Source organism: Manis javanica, chromosome 3 (assembly GCF_040802235.1).
Source record: "Manis javanica isolate MJ-LG chromosome 3, MJ_LKY, whole genome shotgun sequence".
Lineage (NCBI taxonomy): Eukaryota > Metazoa > Chordata > Mammalia > Pholidota > Manidae > Manis > Manis javanica.
The window spans coordinates 22,730,133-22,752,200 of NC_133158.1; the positions used below are offsets into that span (position 1 = coordinate 22,730,133).

Here is a 22,068-nt window from a genome sequence, read left to right on the forward strand (position 1 = left end):
CCAAAGTGTTATGTCTCATACACAAGTATTTACTAATGTAGTCTGGTTAAGAGATGCCTATAATAACATATAAGCATGTTTACATGACTTTTCTTTTATTAGGAAAGAATTCAAATAGAAAATGGGACACTTATCATAACTATGCTGAATCTGTCAGATTCTGGTGTCTACCAATGTGCTGCAGAAAACAAGTATCAGATGATTTATGCAAACGCAGAGTTGAGAGTATTAGGTAAGTCATTCATTTATAACCAAAACAATTTTAAATGACATTTTATCAAGCTATGATTATACATAATATGAATTCAATTTTTCTGTGAATTAGCAATTGCTTTCCTTTGAAATAATGGGAAGTGTCTAAGTTAGCTTTAAAAAAAAATGCAAGGTGGTAATTATTATTCTGCTTAGGCAATATGTTAAAGCCTCTGGAAAAGCTCACTATTGGGTGCTTCCAAACCAGAGAGGGTCTTACAAAGCTGATCCTAGCAAGATGTTTTGAATACAATTCAAAAAGTACCTATTAGGGATGTTTTCACCTGCAAATAAAAAAATAAGAAAAAATCTCAATTTATAGTGACTTAAACAGTGATTTATTTTTTCTTATAACAAGAAGTTGAAGTCTGGCAGCTGAGTTATGACACTGTGACTTGATGATGTTATTCTTTGAACTTTTCCCTCATTCTTGTAGTTTTCTAATTACAGGATGACTGTTATAGCTACAGAAATCAAGTCCATTCTCAAGGCAGAAGAAGGGGCACAGTGGCAGAAGTGACCATATCTAATCCCTTTCATTAGAAAAGCAAAATTTCCCTGAGTCCATACCACAAACACTTTTTATATCATTACTTAGCACCCTGCCACATGACCACCCAGACCTCAAAGGGAAGCTGGGGAAATAAGTCCCATTAGTGGAAAATGTTGAAAGAGAAGTATTTTGAGAATGATATTCAGGGACAGCCAGATAAAGTGATGTTTGTTATAATAAAAAGTTTGTTGATGTCTTTCATCCTGATGCTTTCTAAGTGGTAGGAGAAAAAGGGACTAAAGAGAAAAAGATCAAAGATCAAGCAAAGAGACAAGGTTTTATGGGTTCATTTCTTTATTCTTTCAATCACTGCTATTTATTACACATTTATTGTGAACTCAGCACCAAAAATATAATTATCAGTACTAAAGTGATCTTTACTTTCATAGAACCTGTAGTTTCACTGAGAAAAAAAGCTAAATTTTAAAATAGCATGATTATGATGGTCAAGAATTGAATGTTAGCAGACCTCATGGAAAATTGAACATAGCCTAAATTGAGGACATTCTCTTTATTCTGAAATGAGAAGAAAAAGCATGCGCAGGTCAGTGGAAGGGCAGAGAAGCAATACAGGAAATGCCCAGAAGCAAGACAGCCTGACATAACTGAAAAAACGTCAGTTTCTGAGAATGTAGGCTAGGAACGGGAATTGGACACATGGGCTCCCACATCCATGAAGTTGCAAAGACCCGGGGGCAGTCAATAATCACTCACCCTCAGGAACTGGTTTTTGTTCAACATTTATTTAGGAGGGATAAAGTTGAAGTTGACAAAGACTATTTTTTAAATTTCTGCTTCTACAGGAAGCAGAATTTTTCCATTTTGCTAGTTAAAATCTTGCCTGAAGATATCTGACATAGTCATACAATATTTCTGATTTATTTCATTATTCCCATATAGGATCATTATCTTGACTGGGATAGATTTAATGATTTTCCTAATCCAGGTTAAAACTCCCTCTTCTGGCTCTTATGAACCACCTTCACCCTCTTTACTGTAAATGCTATTAAGAATGTGACTTTTTGTAACTTGCTTCTCCCCTGCTTCAAGTTACTTTTGTTATTGCAATGACCAACACCAAATAAAATCCAAAAAATTGCATTAATCAAGCACTCCCTTTGTGCCAGGTACTATGCTATACTTTCTTACATATGTTATATCATTTCATCCCCATGCTAATTCTCTGAGGTTATATCAACTGCCATCTTCATTTTACAAATGAAAGAAGAGACTCTAAAATGCCAAGTTGGTAACTGGCCCCAGAACACCTTGAGCAAAGTAACCTGAAAAAGAGTTCTGGGCACCAATATGAGATTTTTCTAGTATTCCACATTACCTCTTGGGTTACTACATGCTAATTAAGTGAGTAATTTAACAATTATGTTTGTAATTTTGTTTTTAGCCTCAGCTCCTGACTTCACCAAAAATCCCATTAAAAAAAATTCAGTTGTTCAGGTTGGTGGAGATATTACTATTGAATGCAAACCAAATGCTTTTCCCAGGGCAGTTATCTCCTGGAAAAGAGGGATGGAGAACCTGAGACAAAGCAGAAGGTAAATAAATCTCTTTTGTTTTAATATTTTGAAATATTTTATAATATAGGATCCTCCAAATTTTTAGGGTTCATTGTCTTCTAAACTTCCCTCTCTTATGAAGATTTCTGCATATCCAGAAATAACCATTTTCACATGATAATAAAAACAAAAGAATCTTATAAAGCTGAGACCTGTTTGTATAATTTGGCTGAAGTATTTTCAGTGCATGCACTTGCAATAGATACATTCTTAAAAACCTTTAAGACCTTTTTCTATATTCAGCTCAAAGGCTTTTTTCTGACCCAGCCTGCTGAGAAATCAGTGAGAAGAGCATTACACAAAGGAGAGAGACACTCATACCCACACACCTGGTGGTGTGGTTTTTAAGTAGTCACACAGGTGTTCACTCCACGACAAAATGAATTCACCACATGAAAAGATGTAGAGAGGTTCCTGTAGAGAAAGAAGAGAGGTTCCCTTCTACTATGGATGTGGTTATGAAATCCTGGACCAGCACTGACATGTTTTTGAGGAGAGTTTTGACAGAACAGAACAGGTGTCTTCCGCTACTTATGATAAATTTCATTCCATTGTACTGTAGAAACTCATGCGCCTCGGGATGACTACATTACAGTCGCAGCTCTATTTTAGTGATGTATGTGTACTACTTTGTGATCAGATATGCAGTGGAGCATGACTGTGAGTGAGCCACATGCTCAAGATATGAAAATGGCCCTATTTGTTCTTCTTCAGCATCATATGTGCCATTAACTCATATGCATACCAGGCCAAGCAGGTGACATAAGTGAACGAGTCTTGCCAGGTGAACGAAGAACAAACTAAAGCAAGATGAAATGTGGCAAACCATCAGTCTCGGAAGACAGGCCTGTAAAGGACTGCAGAGTGAGACAGTCACAGCCCTGAATTCAGTCAAAGATTGCTTGTGGGAGGTAAACCCAGGGTTGTAAAACTTCAAACATGTCAGGGAAAGCTAGAAATCTGGAGTTTGGCATGAGATTTATGGGCCAGAAAAAATGCCCACAAGCTGGATGCAGGGACACCATTTTGTCATTTCTGATCTAGGATTGCAGCTGTGGTCCAGGAAGAGAGAAAAGGAGGTTAAAACAAACAGCACAGATTGTGTAGAGTACTAGTGTCCTGGTTATGTCTGCTGCCTTGCAGACCCTGTCCTGGCATGACGGGATGCACAAGAGGAAACCCATGCTGGGTGCTCTCATTCCTTCCTCTCTCCTGCCTCCAACACTCTCTCTAGCCCTGGACTGAAGCTTTTCCCGAGACAGGGGTTCTTTCAAATTTATCTTTGCATGCCCTGTGCCTTGGCACAGAACCCAAACTCAAAATATTCTTGGAATGAATGAACATGTCAAAAAGGATGTATATGTACAGGTGTTTAGAGAGCTTTAAAGGAAGCTGCTTCTGGAGGAAATATCTCAAGAAGTAAGAACAGATGCTTTAAAGCAAACATGCAAACAAAGATGAAAGGAAACTATTGCCTTGGCCCTGCCTGGACTCCCTCCCTGTGTAGACTGCCTGGGAGGTAGCTGCAAGTGTCCCCAGCAGCTATGGATGTGCACTACTCCTCATCATTTCCTCTTTCATCCCCAAAATCTAATCAAGGTTCAAAGACACTGTTGTAGCACAGGAAAATTCAACAGGTACCATAGTATCAAACACAGTGCTCTCTGTCCTGAGGGTCAGGATAAACTGATTAGCTCTGCCTCATTTACTAAAGTGACTCCAAGTTCCCACCTAAAGAACAGGAATGACTGCTGTTTTCCTTCTGTGTAAACAGAAGGCACGTGAAGAGGAGAAAGAGGAGGAAGAGCATTGGGATAAAAGTGAGAGGGGGAAAAAAGTTTTGAAGAGTCATGGGAAACTGCTTTTTAAAGACAGTTTTCATGTTTCTGTTTCATTTTGTTTGCCCTGTAGAGAATGAATTTGGGGTCTTTATTTTCTCATAACAGCTGCTAATAGTCATAGCAGGTTCAGCATTGGCTCACTGTGATTAAAGAGCGATCTATATGATTTATATTTACAGATTTATATTTGCAGATGCTTCTTCTTCCATAATTCTATTCTGTCATTGCTGTAGGATTTCATTACAGGTTTCAACCAAAGAAAATAAACAGATAAAATTATCTCCTGCAAATGCATCTTAAAAAACTGGAAAAACAAATGAGCCCTAGCAGGTCATAGTAATTGCAGACATATATCTCTACCAGGTATACATCACCTTAAGCAATAATTTGCAAAGGTCACACAGCCAGCTCCGTTAGACTTTGTATCTCTGCATACTTCCTGTCCTGTTCCTTCTTCTGTTGCCTTCTGTCCTGACTAGTTTCATTAAGTGCATGGTTTCAAGATACTTATTGGGAAATAAGCTTCCATTTGTGTTGGCTTAATGGCTTTTTCTGTACTGTTATCATGGTGATTTCCAAACAAGTTTAGGGTAAAAATTAGAATAGTGATAAAAGGGAAGAAAGGAAGGGAGAAAGGGAGGGAGGGAGAGGAGGGACAGAAAAGACACCATTGTTTACTGTAGAACTGACATGGTTTATGGTACAATGGAGAAACTGGTCCCTATTCTACCCTAATTCTTTGAGTAAGCCATTTGTCCCCGATCAGCCTCCATATGTAAAATGGGTTAGAAGCATTACACCTTCCTAAAAAAGGAGAGAGAACCAAGTGTTCTCTTCAAGCCCATTCAGGCCTGAGGTTGATTATTTCTTCTCTATTTTTGATCTGAGCCACTAGAGAGTGACCAATTCTTTTACCCATGATCAGAATGCTCCTTCTCAAATCAGTGTTGCCAGGCCAGATTCCAAATCCTAGTGAAGTAAATGCATGCAGCTTGGCCACCATACAGCAAGAAATATTTCAAGAGTAAAATATTAAAACAGTAGGCAATGTCACAAAATATTTAACATTTGGACTATATAAAGAAAACCTATTTGACTTAGTGTGTCTGTGTATGTATTTGTACGTGTGTTCATACATGTGAGCTCATGGATATGTTCATAGGGTATATGCCATTTCCAAAGCAAATGAAATTTAATACCCTAGGAGACAGGGATATAGTGTTAGGTAGAGAGGCTGGCTGGAGAATTACTTTTTACCATCACTTATCAAAATGCAAGGTTTATTGCATGTATAGATAGGCTATTCAGTGGTATATTTAAAGGGGGTTGTAGAGGTGACCTAGCCTGTTTTCCAAATTTGACAGGGTTAGATCCTAAATGCAAACACAGAGCACTGAGTGCCAGTACACATTTTTTAATGACACACCAGGAGGATTATTTCAATTAAATGGAAAAACAAATATAAATCCTACCATCTCCTACCTCTGTTAAATCATTACACAATTGTATATATAGAAATATTAAAACAGTCGGATAGAGAAAACAGTTTAAATTTTTAAGTGATTCCAAATAAGGACAGTTTTTTGTTCTTGACTTTGGAAATACTTATGTAAGGAAATGTACATTTTACTCACTGTTATAAAATTTCGATATGGTCCTGTCTACCTTGAAATTTTACTGTCACTTACTCTTCCAATAAAGTGCAACTGTCTAGAGATGGTTGAAAGGACTCTAAAGAAGCCTATTCAGAGTAATCTTAGTGTATTGCACACTTATAAAAGATGGTGGCAATATATATACTTGGACAATTTCCTCTACTCTTACATGAATCGAGATAGCATACATCACCCACCTAGTAAATGATGCTTAGACTTGATGCCTAGTCTCCCATCTCTGTACCCAGATCTCATACTCTCCACAGATAATGGAGAACCTAATCAACTTATTTTTTGAAGGGCTGTTGTCATACGATGCAACCTAAATTCATGTGTTGGTAGTTCAGATCAAGCAACAATTCTGAATATAGTTAACGTGTTTCTTTTTAGCTCTTGTGCCATGATGAAGTCTTGACTATTTTAAGAGTTCTGTCTCTATAAGTGTCTATGTTCATGGGAGGCTATCGGAGTAAAAAAGTGTTCCTCCAACTAAAAGTAAGTAGATGGCATTATTGAGTCCAAAGGCTATCTGGTTTCCTGCTAGGAAAGTAAGGTCATACAACTTCTACCTTATTCTGTTTGAAACCAGCAGTTGTTTAGAAATAGCACCTAAATATAAAAGCAGTAAAGATATATTCCTGTGGGAGAACTTGCTGTGTGTTACAAAGAGCCCTGCACTAAGAATGAAAAACACGGGTTCTGGCCCTATTTCTGTCATTAATTGAGTGTCCTGACCTTGAGTAAAATCTTTTTTACTTTTTCGTTCTTTAAGGTCACTGTTTTCTGGATTTATTTAACATGGAACAATATGAAAACAACTTTAAAACATATTAAACACTGCACCAATGCAATGACTGCCAGAATGAGGATATATACTAGAAATCAGTGCAAAACATTAGCCCAGCAGGTTGAAATTGCAGATTCCATCATAGTCATAATTCTTTGTATTTGTTTCACTGATTTGTTCAGGTGACCAAGTGATTGAGCCAAATATGGTGATTTCTGTGAATTTTAAAACCTGTTAACGTGATCTGGTTGGATGGATGCAGAGGTTACAGAGTTCCCGGCACTAGACAGTGAGCACCACAAGCATAGTGAGCACAAGTCCTTGTTTGCCAGTGACAGGCCCAGCACCCAGCACAAACCTAGACCATAGCAGACATTCAGTAAATATTTTCTGTGTTGCTAAAGCAATGAAAGTTGGAGATCTACCTGACTTAAGAGAATTTGCAGTTAAACCAAAAACTTATTTCACAATTACTAGGCCGGCGGTGTGTTCATTCATTCATTCATTCTGTTACGAGTGCTGTTATATCCCAAGTAGTTTACTAAGTGATGTGGATAAACATTAAGCTAGTCAAGTATTTGGCAAATAATATCCTTTTATAAAGAAGTGTTTTTGTTTGAAGTTATTTGGAGACAGAAGATAGGGGTTCAAGTCTTAACCTTATTTCTCACTTATAGGTAACAAGTCCTTTTATTTCACTGGACCTCAGTTGAGTCACTTGAAAAATGGAGAAAATAATACTTGTCTCTCCCATATGGTCAATGAGACTCAAATGACATAGCATGTGTGGAAAGCTGGCTAATTATATAGGCCCTACTGCCTTTGGGTGCCTTTATTGGTGCTATCTTAACTGTTATGCAAATCCCAGCTGCACATTCTTCCCTCTACTAGCCAGGGTAAAAACCACAAACCTCACCACAGAAACCCAAGACAGATACAGAAAAAGCTTATCTCTGCAAAGCATTCTGAGGCACCTGAGGGAATCAATTCCACATCTGCTAAGTTTGATTAATCGCTCCTTTTTTTTTTTTCCTTGTGGATCCACTTAGCAAGTGAACTGACAGAAATCAAAGGCCTAGATTTATCTCCTTATGCCTAGTGACTGCTGACTACCTGTTCAGGGATCACCTCATGAATTTAATAGGAAATGTTTACTTGCTGGACAGACAGCTCAAAGTTGTCCCCTGACAGGCAGCACTAAATATGATGCCTAAACCTGAGGTTTGGTCAGAGTGGGCATACAAGCTCTGAACAATAAAAATGGGTGGGGAGATTTCTTTTCCCTAGTAACAGAAATATAATACTTTAAATAATATGTAATCTACCACATTTTCCCTCATTTTCCTAACAAATCCACCACATGTATCCCTCTAAAATAAAGTAACATAAAATCTAGCTGTATGTCAAATGGTTATTAATAATGGAAAAAACATTTTAGACACCTCCCATATGCTGGGCTGCATACCAGATGCTTTATGTATCTCATAAATTTAAAGTGCACTTCCTTTAATATTCAGATATGGTTTTCTGAAGAACAGAGTTGTCACGGTCTGTGGTTATGTTTGTGTCACTTTTGCTCTGGTGATCTCAAAGAGCTAAATAGGAAAACACTTTGAAATTCACTGAGAATCCGACTCAGTCACAGAGATTCTACCCCTTAGCAACTGGTCTCAAAGTATGATCATATTTCGCAGATTTGAAATAGGACTCTTGGACTCTGGAACCAATTCCATTATCCCTACCCACTTGGGTTTGGATATAGATAGAGCTATAGATACAAAAAGGCCTCATCCAAACATGGATTTGTGTGCTTTATCCTACAATAATAAAACCTTTAAATCCTGTGTGGCCCTGGGCCATTGGTAAAAATGCACATACCTTGTGAGAGCATGTGAGCCCATTAGGTGGCGTGGAACCTTGTAGTGGTGTTTTTTCAGTACTTTTGCCTTTGAGCCCCAAATTGGGTGGGCCCATTCCATTTCCATCAGTGTGGTCCTCCAACATCCCAGAACCCCCCCTTAGACACAATCATCCATTGTGGGAAAGGGCTGGGCAGAGTTGACAGACGATAGGAAAAGAGTGGAGAGGGAAAGCAGATATGAGAGAAAATGACATGAGGAGGAAGAGAATGAGAGGGGAGAACAGAACATCCTCTGTGCCAAGAGAGAATTGACAGTCCACTGAATCTTTCTTCTCTTCATGGATATAAAGGTACCCTTGGGAGAACCTATTGGAAAACCCCTAGCATAGAAAGGAAACAAATAAAAATTAGTTTGTCTTCATTCCTCTTGCTAAACTACCTGTACAGAATAGCTCCTTTAGGTACAGAGCCCACTGTCCAACATTTAGCTACCATTCCACTTTCTCCCAACAGCCTTTTCACCTTACCTTATGAGGCATCAGCTAACAGAAGTTGGCTGTCTTAAAGCAATGGAGCCAATGATATGATGCTCCCTCCCTGTTTGAACTTTTTCATTATCTGCTTTCTAAATCACCACTGTTCCTTTTTCTTTTACCATTACCACCAAATGCTCAGTCTTAATAAAATTTCTCCTCCACACATGCCTTTTCAATGCAACTGCAGCCAAAATGTATAACAGTTGCCAAGCAGGCTTCTCTATCCTTTCCTCCCTCCTTGCAGAGCTTCCTAATGAACAAGCAAATAAACCTAATTTTATTTTGCATCGCCAACTACTTAATGTAATAGTGCTTAATACATCAAGTAGCATGAGTATCAAATAAGCAAATGAACCATATGTTCCCATGTTTAAGGAAGAATGACAGTCTGCATAATGCCAGACTTATTACAATCTCCCTTCTGTACTGCCTCTTTGTAATAAAAATTTTAAATTGTTCACACTCAACTCCTGAAAGCCTTGTTAAGGTGAGCCTTTCCAAGGGAATACATGCTGAAGATGTCAAAAGCCATCTGATACTCTTGGCTCAGTCACGCAAAGATTTAACAAGCTAAAATCTGGTGTGCCCCTGTCAGTCTTGCCCTCATTTTTTTCCTGTTGCTATCCTACCCTCCTTTCTTTATCCCCAATGGCTTCCATTGGTCTGGAGCATTGACCCTTTAGCACAATGCATGCAGAACCACCGGCCTGCCATGGTCTGAAAAAAAAAGCTCCAGTTCATTAAAGATATAAAACCTGCCTTTAAATGCAGTTGTCCAGCTGAGTATGCGCTGTTTTACACTGCTGCCTTGGGTTACACTATTATTGCTGTCGTTCTCCTTTTAGAATGTTTTAATGATGGGTAATAACACCCTGTGGCTTTAAACCCAGGGCAAATATGATAAAGCAAAGGAGTTTCCACAAATAAATAGCATCTTGTATGGTATCCAATGATGGAAAATGTGTAAGAGTTGCTGTGAATTCATGAACTGTATCAGTGAGTTTCAAACTTGATCATATATAAGAACCCTATGAGAAATGCAGATCCTAGAGCCTTGCCCAAGATTTTAAGTCAGTAGGTATGAAGCAGGGCAGTAGAATCTGCATTTTTGTAAATTCACTGGTTAGCTCCCAAGAGCAGCTTAGACTACCACCTAGAGAAACACTGGCTTAGCACAAACATATTACTCAAAACATAGAAACTTTGTATCATTCCTTTCCCTGCAGAACTTTGCTTCCTATAGGAAAATGCCCAACTCATTCTTATCTCACTGAGGAGGAGATCTAAGTCCTCAGTGCGGCCACTTTTTGAAAATATGAACACAGTTGGCTTTGGAATAGTATCCACTTTAGTGCTTGCTCCTAATTTCTGAGTGACATTTTTATCTTCCATAGTTTACATAAATATTCAATGGCAATAATTATATAGACAGAAAAGATCATTTATTAGTCTAATTTATACAAATGACCTTTTGTTCCTGGTTTGACTTTTGAGGAAGATAAGTGATTATTTGATATGCTCAAAGTATAATGCTCCTTAACTTAGAAAGAAATGGTTGTTGGATAGGATTTGTTATACCCATGCCTTTCTATACATGTTGGTTGTATATAGAAAATAAACAAATAGAAATAAGTATATAGAAATAGAATTGCTGTCTTGATAGAAATTATGACCCACTTGGAGAAATAAAAGCCAAACCAACTTGTAGAAGTTAGTCCTGTTGTCAGAGCATTTTTTTAGTCACTGGCTATTATTCCCCAATTTCCACGATCTTTTTTATTTATTTTTTCCCTACAGGAGATTTTTCTTTTTTCCCAAATGAAATTTATGCTAGAGCCCATTTCATAAGACAACTAAAAATGACCCAATCCAGCTAACGCCCTGGAGACAGCTGCTGTCAATGCCCTCCCTACTTCCTCCCAGCCACAAGCTGGCTTTCTTCCAGCAGCCCATGGTATGCCCTAAGAATCCCCTAGATCTCCTGGGAACACAATTTGAGAATTACTGATTTGCAGTGACAAATCTGATTCTCAAGTGTGACTTGTCAAACTATTCATTTATTTATCAGCACAGTTGCAAAACAATTTGACAGGCCTTGTGAAAGATTCTGATTTATAAATTTGAACTAGCTTAGTCTTGTGGGGGAAGCAGACAGGTCACCAGCTCAGTGAAGTGGGGCATGTGCTGTCACAGATGGAAGATGGCGAGAGCATTCACTGACGTGGCTTACAGGAGTCCAGAAAGCCCTCAGCAAGCTGGAAGTCCCTGAGCTGGCACTTGGAGGATAGATAGGAATTTTTCCTAGAGGAGAACAGGTTTGTTCTGTGGGTGTCTTTCTCCATAATCAGTGTCCTACTTGGTGCCAGTTCAAGGGTTTAGACATACCTTCCTCAATACTGGATGTTTTTCACCCATGATTTCACATGGATGTACTTACATCGTTTTGTGATCCATCCAACGGTTGACTCTTTGACTACTTAAGGAATGTTTAGGCATACTTACATACATTTTTCATTCTAACTCAGATTAAATTAACGAATACAGCCAAAAATCTTTCACTTAGTTGACCCTGAGTCTCATCATACATAGTAACAATGATGATAGTAACACCCACTTATAGAGTGCCTGTCATAGGAACATAGTGTAAAGATGTTAGATATATCATTTCATTTAATTTTGAGAGGATATCCATGATGGGGTATTATTTATTCATATTTGTAGATGGTTAACACTAACTTAGAGAAGTTAAGCATCATATGCAGAGTCACCAGCTAGTGATAGAATAGCATTCAAGGAGGCTCTGGCTCTAAAGCCATGTGTGATCTTAAACTTTGAGCAAGTATGAAGTTATATATTATGATTAAGAAGAAATAATGAGTTAGCAGACAAGGAGGCATATCCAAGTTGGTCTCCTATGCTCAACCATGTTTTTAAGCTTTGTTTTGTAGACTCTGAGGAATACAGTAATTCATTAGCCAAAAAGGATCCAGAATTAGAAACTTCACTAGCATCCATCAATTTCAAAAACACATTCAAGATAGCAGGGAAAGCGTATCCTAGGTACACATGTTCTGACATCACTGAATTACAGAACTGAAGAGAAAAGGGGTTATAATTAGTAATGTTCCAGCCCAGCTCCCTCATTACTTATGCCCAAGGGAAACCATGAACCTCAGGGATAAAGTATAACGTCACCTGGGTTTTTTTAAATCTCATCTACCTCTAAGTTACCTGCAGATACAACTTTATATTTGCAAAGTTTCAAAGCCTAGAGGAAATCACACAATAGACTCATTATCATAAATGTAATGAGAGCATAGCTAAAATGTCCTCACAATGTTCAAACTTCTCCATTATGTTCTGCACAACTCTGTCCCATTGTGTTTTCAATTGGTTCTCCCCTTATTTTGGGTGCATACTTCAAAAATAATTTCTTTTAAATCCCATGTTCACCAACTTTTTGTCCTTTGCCAACATTATAATTTCCTATTTTTTCTGTTGATTTGCCTGGGCTGTAAGGCATGTTACCATATGAATCTGTATTAATTCCCTTTCGTGTTTTCTTAGGCATACCACAATACAGCAGCAAATACAGACGCATTTCTTTATCTTTCCCTTCTTCTATTGAAGAGCTAAATATTCCTGTTAGGCCCCTTTCACTGGATTCATTTAGCTAAGCCTTCCATCTGATGCTATTTTGTTAATGTGAAATCACATTTCCTCAACATTTTATGGGAATTAGCCTACCAGCACACTTTTTGGCATGCCATCGGAATGAAGATACATCATGACACCAAACAGTTATGTTATTTAGCAACTGCTCTTATCTTCTGTCTCCTAATTTGTGTCACAGTTCAGTCACCCTGGATCTGTGTTTGTGTTGCATGTCAGCCTTTACAATGCTGGTGCTTAAATTATTTGTGTATATTAAACAAAGAGTCACATTTTGATGAATTCCACAGTCTGAATATCTGATTCTTAGTTTGTGCTTTGGTGGTTGGGAGGGTTGAATCAAAGACTTAACTTTGAAACATTTGGCTGTTCACACCAGTAATCACACATTAGGCATGAAATATAACTGCTGAAACTAGGAATTTTTTTAAAATTGGGCACTGGCACTAGTGATTTTTTTTAAATTTTCATGTAAATTAAAATGTGTTTGAGTCAATTTCTGATCTCCAAAGAACAGAACCCTTTCAGTTAACTGTATAATGATCCCAAATCATCTATGAGTAATCAATTCATAGGGAACACATTTTTAGGCATTTAATATATTTGTTTAGTTTTGTTGAGAGTGTTGAGAAAAGGGCAACTTAAAGCACCCATGCATGCCTGTTTTTCCCTAAGTACCTGAGAAAAACATGCTTTCTGACAAAACATAGAAAAATTGAATTTATTTGGGCTACCAGTTGATGATGCCACTTCATGTAGGTTTTTATTGTTGATTACTTTTCCTACTGCACCCACCTCCCATTACACATATAAATTTAAACACACTGCCTATTGTCACTCAATACAAGAAAGCAAAGAAACACTATTATTTGTCTAGAGCTAGGACAGAGGCTAAGAAAATACTATAGATAGAATTCCTGTCATTTCTGTGAATCAGCTAAGTAATAAGGAACCCCTGACAGGGTTCATATTAACAAAATAATTTAAAGATTTTATTATAGCCTTTAAAAAGGGAAGGATGAATATGTGAAGCACAGAGGATTTTTAGAGCAGTGAAAGTATATATTTTCCAAATCCGTAGAATGCATAGCACCAAGGGTGAGCCCTAAGGTAAACTATGGTCTTTGGGTAAATTAGATGTGTTGTGTAGGTCCACCAGTTGTAACAAATACACTGCTCTGTGGGGAATGTTAATAGTGGGAAAGGCTATGCATATGTAGGGGTATATGGGAAATCTGTACCTTTCTCTAAATTTTGCTGTGAAACTAAAACATATCTGAAAAAAGTCTTTAAAAAAGAAAGAAGATAATTCAAAATACAAGGCAGCATAGTGGTTCAGGTAATGATTCAGTAGAAAAAGCACTGACTCAGGATTAGAAGACCTGCATCCTGACTGCAGTTAGGTAAATTATTAAACCTCCCTGTGTATCAGTTTATTGGTGTAGAAAAAATTACTTATCTTTAATAATTGGAGAAAGAGAAAAAGTTGTGTGAACTATAGTGACTGGAAAGAGGGATGTAATAGAGAAAGCTGTATACCTTAGTCCAGGTTCCCTAGGAAACAAATCTAAGAGTGAGGCAGGTAAATAGGGACAGCAATCCAGGATCTCATATCTTATTTCACTGGCCACTGACCCACTTTAAGCCACAGAGATACACAGCTGGTAGCTTGGCATCAGTCACCCACATACACTGCTTCTAGATAGTCTGTTGAAACTACCTGGGGCCAGTCTTTGGAAAGAAAGAAAAAAGGATTTATCTGCTGGCTGCTTCTCTATTAGCGGAGTTGCATTATATGGACCTTTGACAACCAATGGCACCAAGAGAACCTGAGGGGAGGCACAAGGTGTGCCTCAAACAGTGGAAAACGAAGTATGCTTGGAAGTGTGGATGGGATTTATATAAACAGATTGGAGTACAAATCCTCTGCTAGATATTTGGAAAAGAGACTCTAGGCTTTCATCTGGCAAGTCTGTGAAAGATGTACTTTTAAGAAAGATTTGCAAATTGTGAACATTTGTTGCCTCTTTGGGACTTACACAACTCTTTCCTGAAAAGAATATCTGTGCTCTTCCCTAAAAGGCGAAGTAAAAAGAGATGAATGATATATTTAGGAACTCCTTCCATAAGTTTTCAAATTTTCTGGTATGTGTTTTGTAACTCCAGGGGGAAAATATGTTCCCAGCCTGAGGTAAATAACCTTTGAAGCCAAAATCAGTCAAAGGGAGAAATAAAGTGGGAGAAACCTGTTTATTGCCTATAAGCAGTCGTCCACTTCTGCCTGCCTGCATCTCTCATGACCCAGCTGCAAAAAGGACCCCACCAAACCTCACCAGTCCAGATATACCCTTGCTTCCCTCTCCCTTGTAATCACCTATTAATATGTAAATGAACTACTTATCTTCACCCCATGAGAACACCTACTGCTATGGAGATGCACTAAGGCCCAGCAAGAGATTCTGAAAATAATTGCAATTTTACCCATAGTCTTGTTCAGAACTGATTAAAGATTATAAAATTATTGTGCTTTGCCGAAGATCATCTACATCATTTATTAGAGAGGCTAGATTTTATTTTCCGTGGCCCATTCTCAATTGTCTCTCCTTTGATATTTATCTTCATTTTTATTCTCTATCTCTTTCTCTTTTTGGTTATTTCCTTTTTGGAGATTATTCTCTTGGGTTTTTTACTATTTTGATAATCTTGTAAGGAATGATAAAATCAGTTTTCATTAGTCCATTGATTAAATCTTTAAATTTGCCCTGGCCAGCGGTATGAGATATTTTCTGTGTGTAATTACCATTAGAGCTGTTTAGAGTTACTGACATAAAAGGATGGAAAGGGGAGCCTTTGATTTAAATGAGCATGCTTTGGTATTTACTTGTTTGTAAATCATGTCAGTCATTTTTATAGGTTGTTAGAAATAAGGAATTTCTAAAATATTGCTTATTAAATGACAGTGACATTAGCATAGACATTACTCCTTAACTATGATGATCAAGTGCTAATATTATTAAAATATAATATCAATATTTGATCTAAAATGGATTCCAATGGGACATTTTACCTAAAACTTAAATTGTGCAATCAAAATTTATACACACTTTCCTACTTCTTATCTAACTCATTTTAATCCAATCTATTTTACAGTTTCCAGATATCAGTAAAATTAGACAGTCAATTAAAATTTCATGATCTACAGTATTATCTTAAGACAGAACTGGAAGCAATACTCCAGTTAATAATCTAACTATAAAAATAGCAGTATTGCTCTAGTTTCCGCAATAAGAAATTATAATTGCCCAATGTCCTAATTTCTCTTAGTTTAAGAAATGTAGCTTTTGCTAATCTTCTGTATCCGCAAACTTTGTGATAGGCTATGGTTGATATCAAACAGAAAAATCTGAGCCTTTTTCTCTTTCTATTCTTATGGAACTTACATATATAGATCTCTTTTCTATACGTAGGTATATAAAACATTGGATATATATTAGATACGTTGTGATAAAATAGATGTGAATGCTAATCTAATGAATAGGTATCACATATAACTCAGGAACACAGGATAAGAGCATCCACATTAGTCTTCATGTGGTTGCTTGGAATGACACAAAATTTAATACCTGGTCCAGGTAAAAAAAGTCCTAGGAATTCATTTGATGTGGTAATCTATCTTCTTGGTGTTTTACTCACAATAGCTAATCGAGTAGAAGACAAAGGTATGAAATCAGACAAATGGGTTAGGGCACTTATTGCTTTTGTTTTCTGTTTATGCTGCTAACATTCCCTGACAGTGGGAAGATTGAAATGTTGGATGTTCAATCACTCTATATAGTCTGCCTTCAACTTATCAGTTAACCTTGAAATGTTTACATATGTTGGTGGCTCAGATATCTACATGGTCTATTTTTCTAATGCCATATAAAATCTACCAGTGTCACTTGGCTGTCAGACACAGCTTGTAGTTCTGAATGTCTACCTTTCTATGCCCAGAATGCAATTAGAGAAACAGGGTAGTACATTACAAATGCAAACTATTAATTTTTCTTTTGTTGAATGGTCATAATACATCTTCACATGTAAATGGCTTTAAATTCTAATTTTTATGGAACATTTTAAATGCAAATGACTTCATTTGTGATTTAATTATCTAAATAGAAAACTAAGCTTGAGTAATTTGGGGGGAAATTTTTCTATTTATTTTGTGAACAGTTGAAATATTCTAATTAAGTGGATATTTGAGAATAGAGACCTGAAAGGAAGGCATTATCACTGAACTGTGAAATAATTATAGTGGAAGAGTTAAGGAGGAAATATCCATAATACCATAAGTCAAGTATCAGAACTCAGTGATACTGAAACCAAGACAGTCTAGGCACTGATAACCACATGCTAACTAAAGCCACAAAATGTCCTGCTGAATCCAGTCAGGCAAAAAGTTTTTAAGATGTCAGGTACAAGTAAGAATCAAAGTGAGAATCCAAAAAACTGTTCTGAGTCATGGAGGCGAGCAAAGGCCACATACTAGTATTGGCAAAGAATAAAAATAAGATAAATCTCTAGTATTTAACTAATTCAATTCTCATAACAACCCTATTATCATTCCCCCCAAAAAACGAGGATATTGTAGATTAGAAAAATTAACCTGGCAAGTACACAGACAAGAAGTTGCATGAATTCGGCAAAGGGTCTTAGGCAGTGAAACTTAGTGTTGGTGGTAGTCTTTCTGGCGTTAGGATCCTTTCAAAAAGCCTGTCTTAGGCCTCTCAGGTCCCTTTGTTCAAAATGAACTTTGACAAAATCCTTCCTCCTTTCCCTATTCTTACTGTTCATGGAGTTGCAGAAATGCTTACATTCCTCAGCAGCATGAGAAACTGTTTCATTAAAAACCACCTATTCACTGCTAACTAGGGATCAGACATAGCACTAAATATTTCAAGCAGTTTATATCATTCACTCCTCATGTCTGTGTGACACAGGTGATATTAATATCCCCATGTTAGAGATAAGAAAGCTGAGGACTTAGACTTTGGAGTAATTTGGTCCCGGTAACACAAATATTAAATGTATAAAATATTAGGGCTCAGATTCAGTTACAAGAAGTTTGATCCCAAACTCCATGTTTACTAATAATTGCTAATACCACCATTATTGCAAAGGATGGTGTAAATGAGAAGAAAAGTAATCCTTAGTGTTAATAACACCATCGTTATTACCTACATTTATTGTTAAAACTCTCCCATGGTAGGGGGTATAAAGCTCCCCTTTAAGATTTCACAAAAATTTAAAACCCTGAGAAATGTGCATATGTGCACACAAACAAATGTTCCATCACATATCAGGGAGTTATTGGACTCCCTTAAGGTCAGATTAAGAATCTCCAAGATAAAGGTCATTCTATGTAAAAAAAATTAAGTATAATTATATATTATATATCATCTATCATATGTCTTATATATGGTATATGTATATAATGCTCAAGTTTGTGTTCTTGGTAACTATACTGTCAGTAAACTATGCTTTGGAAATGTGAAGTAAAAAAGTACCTCCTAAAATAAGTGCCTTCTGGTTTAAAGAGAAAGACATGGTTAGAATCTTGGCCTTAAACTATCTAGTAGATGCCTTAAGTAACTTCTGCTTCATTTTATGTCTCAGTTTCCTGACTTGTAAAATGGAGATAACAATAGTGAGCCCAGAGGTTTGAGTTAAGGATTCAGTGAGTTGACATTTATCATGTTCTTAGTAAAGGACCTTCGCAGAATCAGCTTGTAATAATAGTTCATAACCTGCTTATATTTTGACCACTGAGTTTTATAATAGAAAGAGGATCCCTGATATTCACGCTGTCTATTTCTCACAACCGTGATGTAACATCGAATGTAGTACATTGAATAGTAGGTATTTAGTAAATATTTGCAGAATAAATTTAAAAGGAAAAAGAGTCTTAGCATTGCTCCATTTCCAATCATGCATTTAAATTGCTATGGAATTTTTAGAAGTTTTACCATATTCCATGCTGTGCATTTTTAAGTCTATTGTCCACTAATAGTGTAATATCACCTCTAAGTCCTGATATATAAATAAATATATATATACATATATATATATATATGTAAAATCAATCACTTTACTGTCTTTGCTTTATTCCCTATAATTATATTTTCTTTGCTGATTTTTCATGCACATCTCCATTTTTATCACTGGAATGTTCTCCCACTTTTTCAGACAGCCAAGCTTATCTATTCTTGTGGCTGTGTTTTGTCTTTAAATGCCAGAGAATCTTAAATGAAGTAAAGATAGAATATTTTTAATATATTATATTAATATGTCCTTTCCAACCCTCTAGATATTTTAAAGTATCTGTTAGAATATTCTGAAAGGATAGAAAAATTCATTATCTTTATGAATGTTACCAAAACCATCAATTACAATGTTCCAGTTAATTTTTACATGTGTAATCTTATTTGTATATGTCAATTGCTTAGTACAATTATGCTTACTTGTATGTTCTCTCTTATTTTTTAAAAATCTTTCTGTGAAGCCATGTTTTTATATGTGACAGAGCTGGAAATTTGTACCTTCCTTTAATATTTTTAACTATTCTGCATAAAATTAGGGCTCTGATTAGGTGATTTTATTCCATCTACATTGTCACAAAGTTTTCTTACTGTATTTTAACATCTCATATTAATTAAGAAACATTAAATAAGTTGAAATGCTCATATTATTTATTATGGTATAAAATCTCTGTATTAAACTTGTGGCTTTCTATATCCTCTATCATTAGGGAGAATTATTTTTTAATCACCCATTTTTAATAAATGATAAGATTGGTTACTAGTTTGGTTATTTTCATAAAACATTTAAATCTAACATTTTTTTATTCTTCTATATAGTTTTGTATATTAACCTTATGAAAACAAGGTGAACTCTCACTTAGAAATAAAAATAAACTTTATAGACTAAAGTCTGATTTTTAATGAATTGAACATATTTCCCAAACTTTATTATTTTGCATATAAATCATTGACTGTCTTGTTAAAATACAATGTTTGATTCAGTACGTCTGGAATGAGACCACATTTTGAGAAGCAAATGTGTGAATCTACTTCAGGATATCTAATGATGACTCAGCAGATACTTCTTGACTCTCATAGTTGACATGCAGAATTAGTTTACTGCGAGTAACTATGGATGGTTCTGCAAGAGCACAGGTGCTTGAGATGAGATATAACTTTCAATTCATTATCTTAAACTTGTTAGCTGTTCAGTCTTGGGCAGATTTTAACTTTTCTTCGTCCTGGTCTACCTTCTCAGTATCTCAAACAGTGGTAGGCACTTGAGAAATATTGATTGACTGACAAAGATTTAAATAGAAATAATCAGTTTCAATGATGACAATTTCAATTCAATTCATCAAATATTACTGAGTACACACTACACACCCAAAGAGGGTGGTGGGCTCAGGGTAATAAGAAACCACTGTTTACATGAGTTGTCCTTTTCTGAAAGCTAAGTGGAAAATGGTATGACCTATAAACATTGGCATTGTTGCCTGGGAAATTTTTCTAATATCAGCAATTTAAAAAAAATTATTTAAGATGATTTATTCACCAAAATGTGATGTTTTTATGTTGATAAAAATTCTTAGTTATCCCTGAATTCTAGAAGTAAATGATACACCTAAATGCTTCTCAGATTGACCTCTTCTAATTAGATGAATTAGATAAAGAATTATATTTGGACAAAAGTTTACTGCGTGCTAGAATGGCTTTGTTACTATATCAATAACAGTATGATTCAATTGTTCATATAAGTTGGAATCAAGAAATCTAGACATTTCAGAAATTAAATAAGATATAAAATGTCTGCTGTTGAAAAATACTCTAAAATGATATTTTTTTAATTGGATCATGTGCCATGGAACATTCTAAACCCAGATGTGGCCCCTTCCAGTTATTTGACAGCAGAATGTGGAACTCACCACTAAAAATAAACCCAACATCAGAAGCTGGCTGCATACAAACTGTAGTTGGCTGATATTCTCTGTTTCAAATTGAGTAATTAATTATATTAGCTACATTTCATGTAATACTCATATTAGAAACAGTGATATGTTTGCAATGAAACAAATACTATTTGGTAATTGTTAATGAATGTGACATGCCTGCCAATTGTCTTGCCTTTCTTTGCTTTAAAGCTATTGTCATTGCAAATTAGTTTTTATCACTTCTATTTGTACAATCTTGACTACCCACTAGTATTTTTACAGTTGCATTTTTAAAACGTTAATTAAATTTATAAGACAAAATTGAGCATATGTTTTTCTTTTTCCAATTTTGTTACCATATTAAAATGTGATGGTAATTTTTGTCAAGAAACCAATCTTGGTGTTTCCCCTGGTAACAACAGTGTACTGATGTTTGCTTTTGACTATCTGAGTATCAGAAAAAATTTAATAAGAATCTACTAAGAAAATTTAGTAGAGTAGCATACTAAAACTTAGTATGTTGTATGTGTATTATTTATTTAGTAAGATTAAATAAATACCCCGTCACTGTGTAAAATATGTATTTTAGGAATATTTAATTCAGTCTGATCAATGAACCGTTCATTCTTCCTACTCCTCTTTTCCCCTTTTTGATAGAATAGGTCACATAACAGGATGGGTCTAGGCCCTTTGGCTGTGGAACCAAATGGATGACTCCTTCAGCTCACTAGCACTAGCAAATATTGTCAGGATTGAGGACCATGTTGTTTGGTGGCCTGAAAGTGCTAAATAAGAGCATGTTTATAAAGCCACAAACTAAACAGTGTGAATATCAGCTTGTATTTCTCTAATGCCAAGTTCAGTTTTCACCACTGAGTTGATTTCTCAAAATGCACACTAAGTAGTTGCATTTGTTATTAATCAAGCAAATGGGCATTACAGCATTGAGGACTCATTTGATAGTGTATATTGAAATCAACAATAATTCAAGTTATACTATGATAATTATCAGTACTGTGTCAGAATGAAAGCGAATGCTGCTTACTCTAATGTGGATACAGAGATTGCTCACAAATAAGAACAGAATAGGAAAGGAATGCATTCATATTATCAAATACATGCACAGGTCTAGTACCATTGTGAAATGAAAATAAGTGGCTAAGACATCAATTTTAAAGAGCCTTATTTCTGTTAATGGTATGTTTTCTTTTTAGAGTGTTTCTTTTGGAGGATGGCAGCCTCAGATTATATAACGTTACCAGATCAGATGCTGGATCATATACTTGCATAGCTACAAATCAGTTTGGCATTGCAAAGAACACTGGCAGCCTGGTGGTAAAAGGTATT

General features: G+C 36.1%; 1 protein-coding gene across 3 annotated transcripts in view; it reads left to right on the forward strand.

Moving 5' to 3' along the window:
* The window catches only part of CNTN6 (contactin 6), a 272,282-nt gene that overhangs the window by 208,574 nt on the left and 41,640 nt on the right, over positions 1-22,068 (forward strand). For all 3 annotated transcript variants that reach the window (XM_037019376.2, XM_037019377.2, XM_073230945.1), the window contains 3 exons: positions 103-232; positions 2,208-2,358; positions 21,936-22,063. In XM_037019376.2, the coding sequence (XP_036875271.1) occupies positions 103-232; positions 2,208-2,358; positions 21,936-22,063 (409 nt within the window). The remainder of the gene's footprint in view (positions 1-102; positions 233-2,207; positions 2,359-21,935; positions 22,064-22,068) is intronic.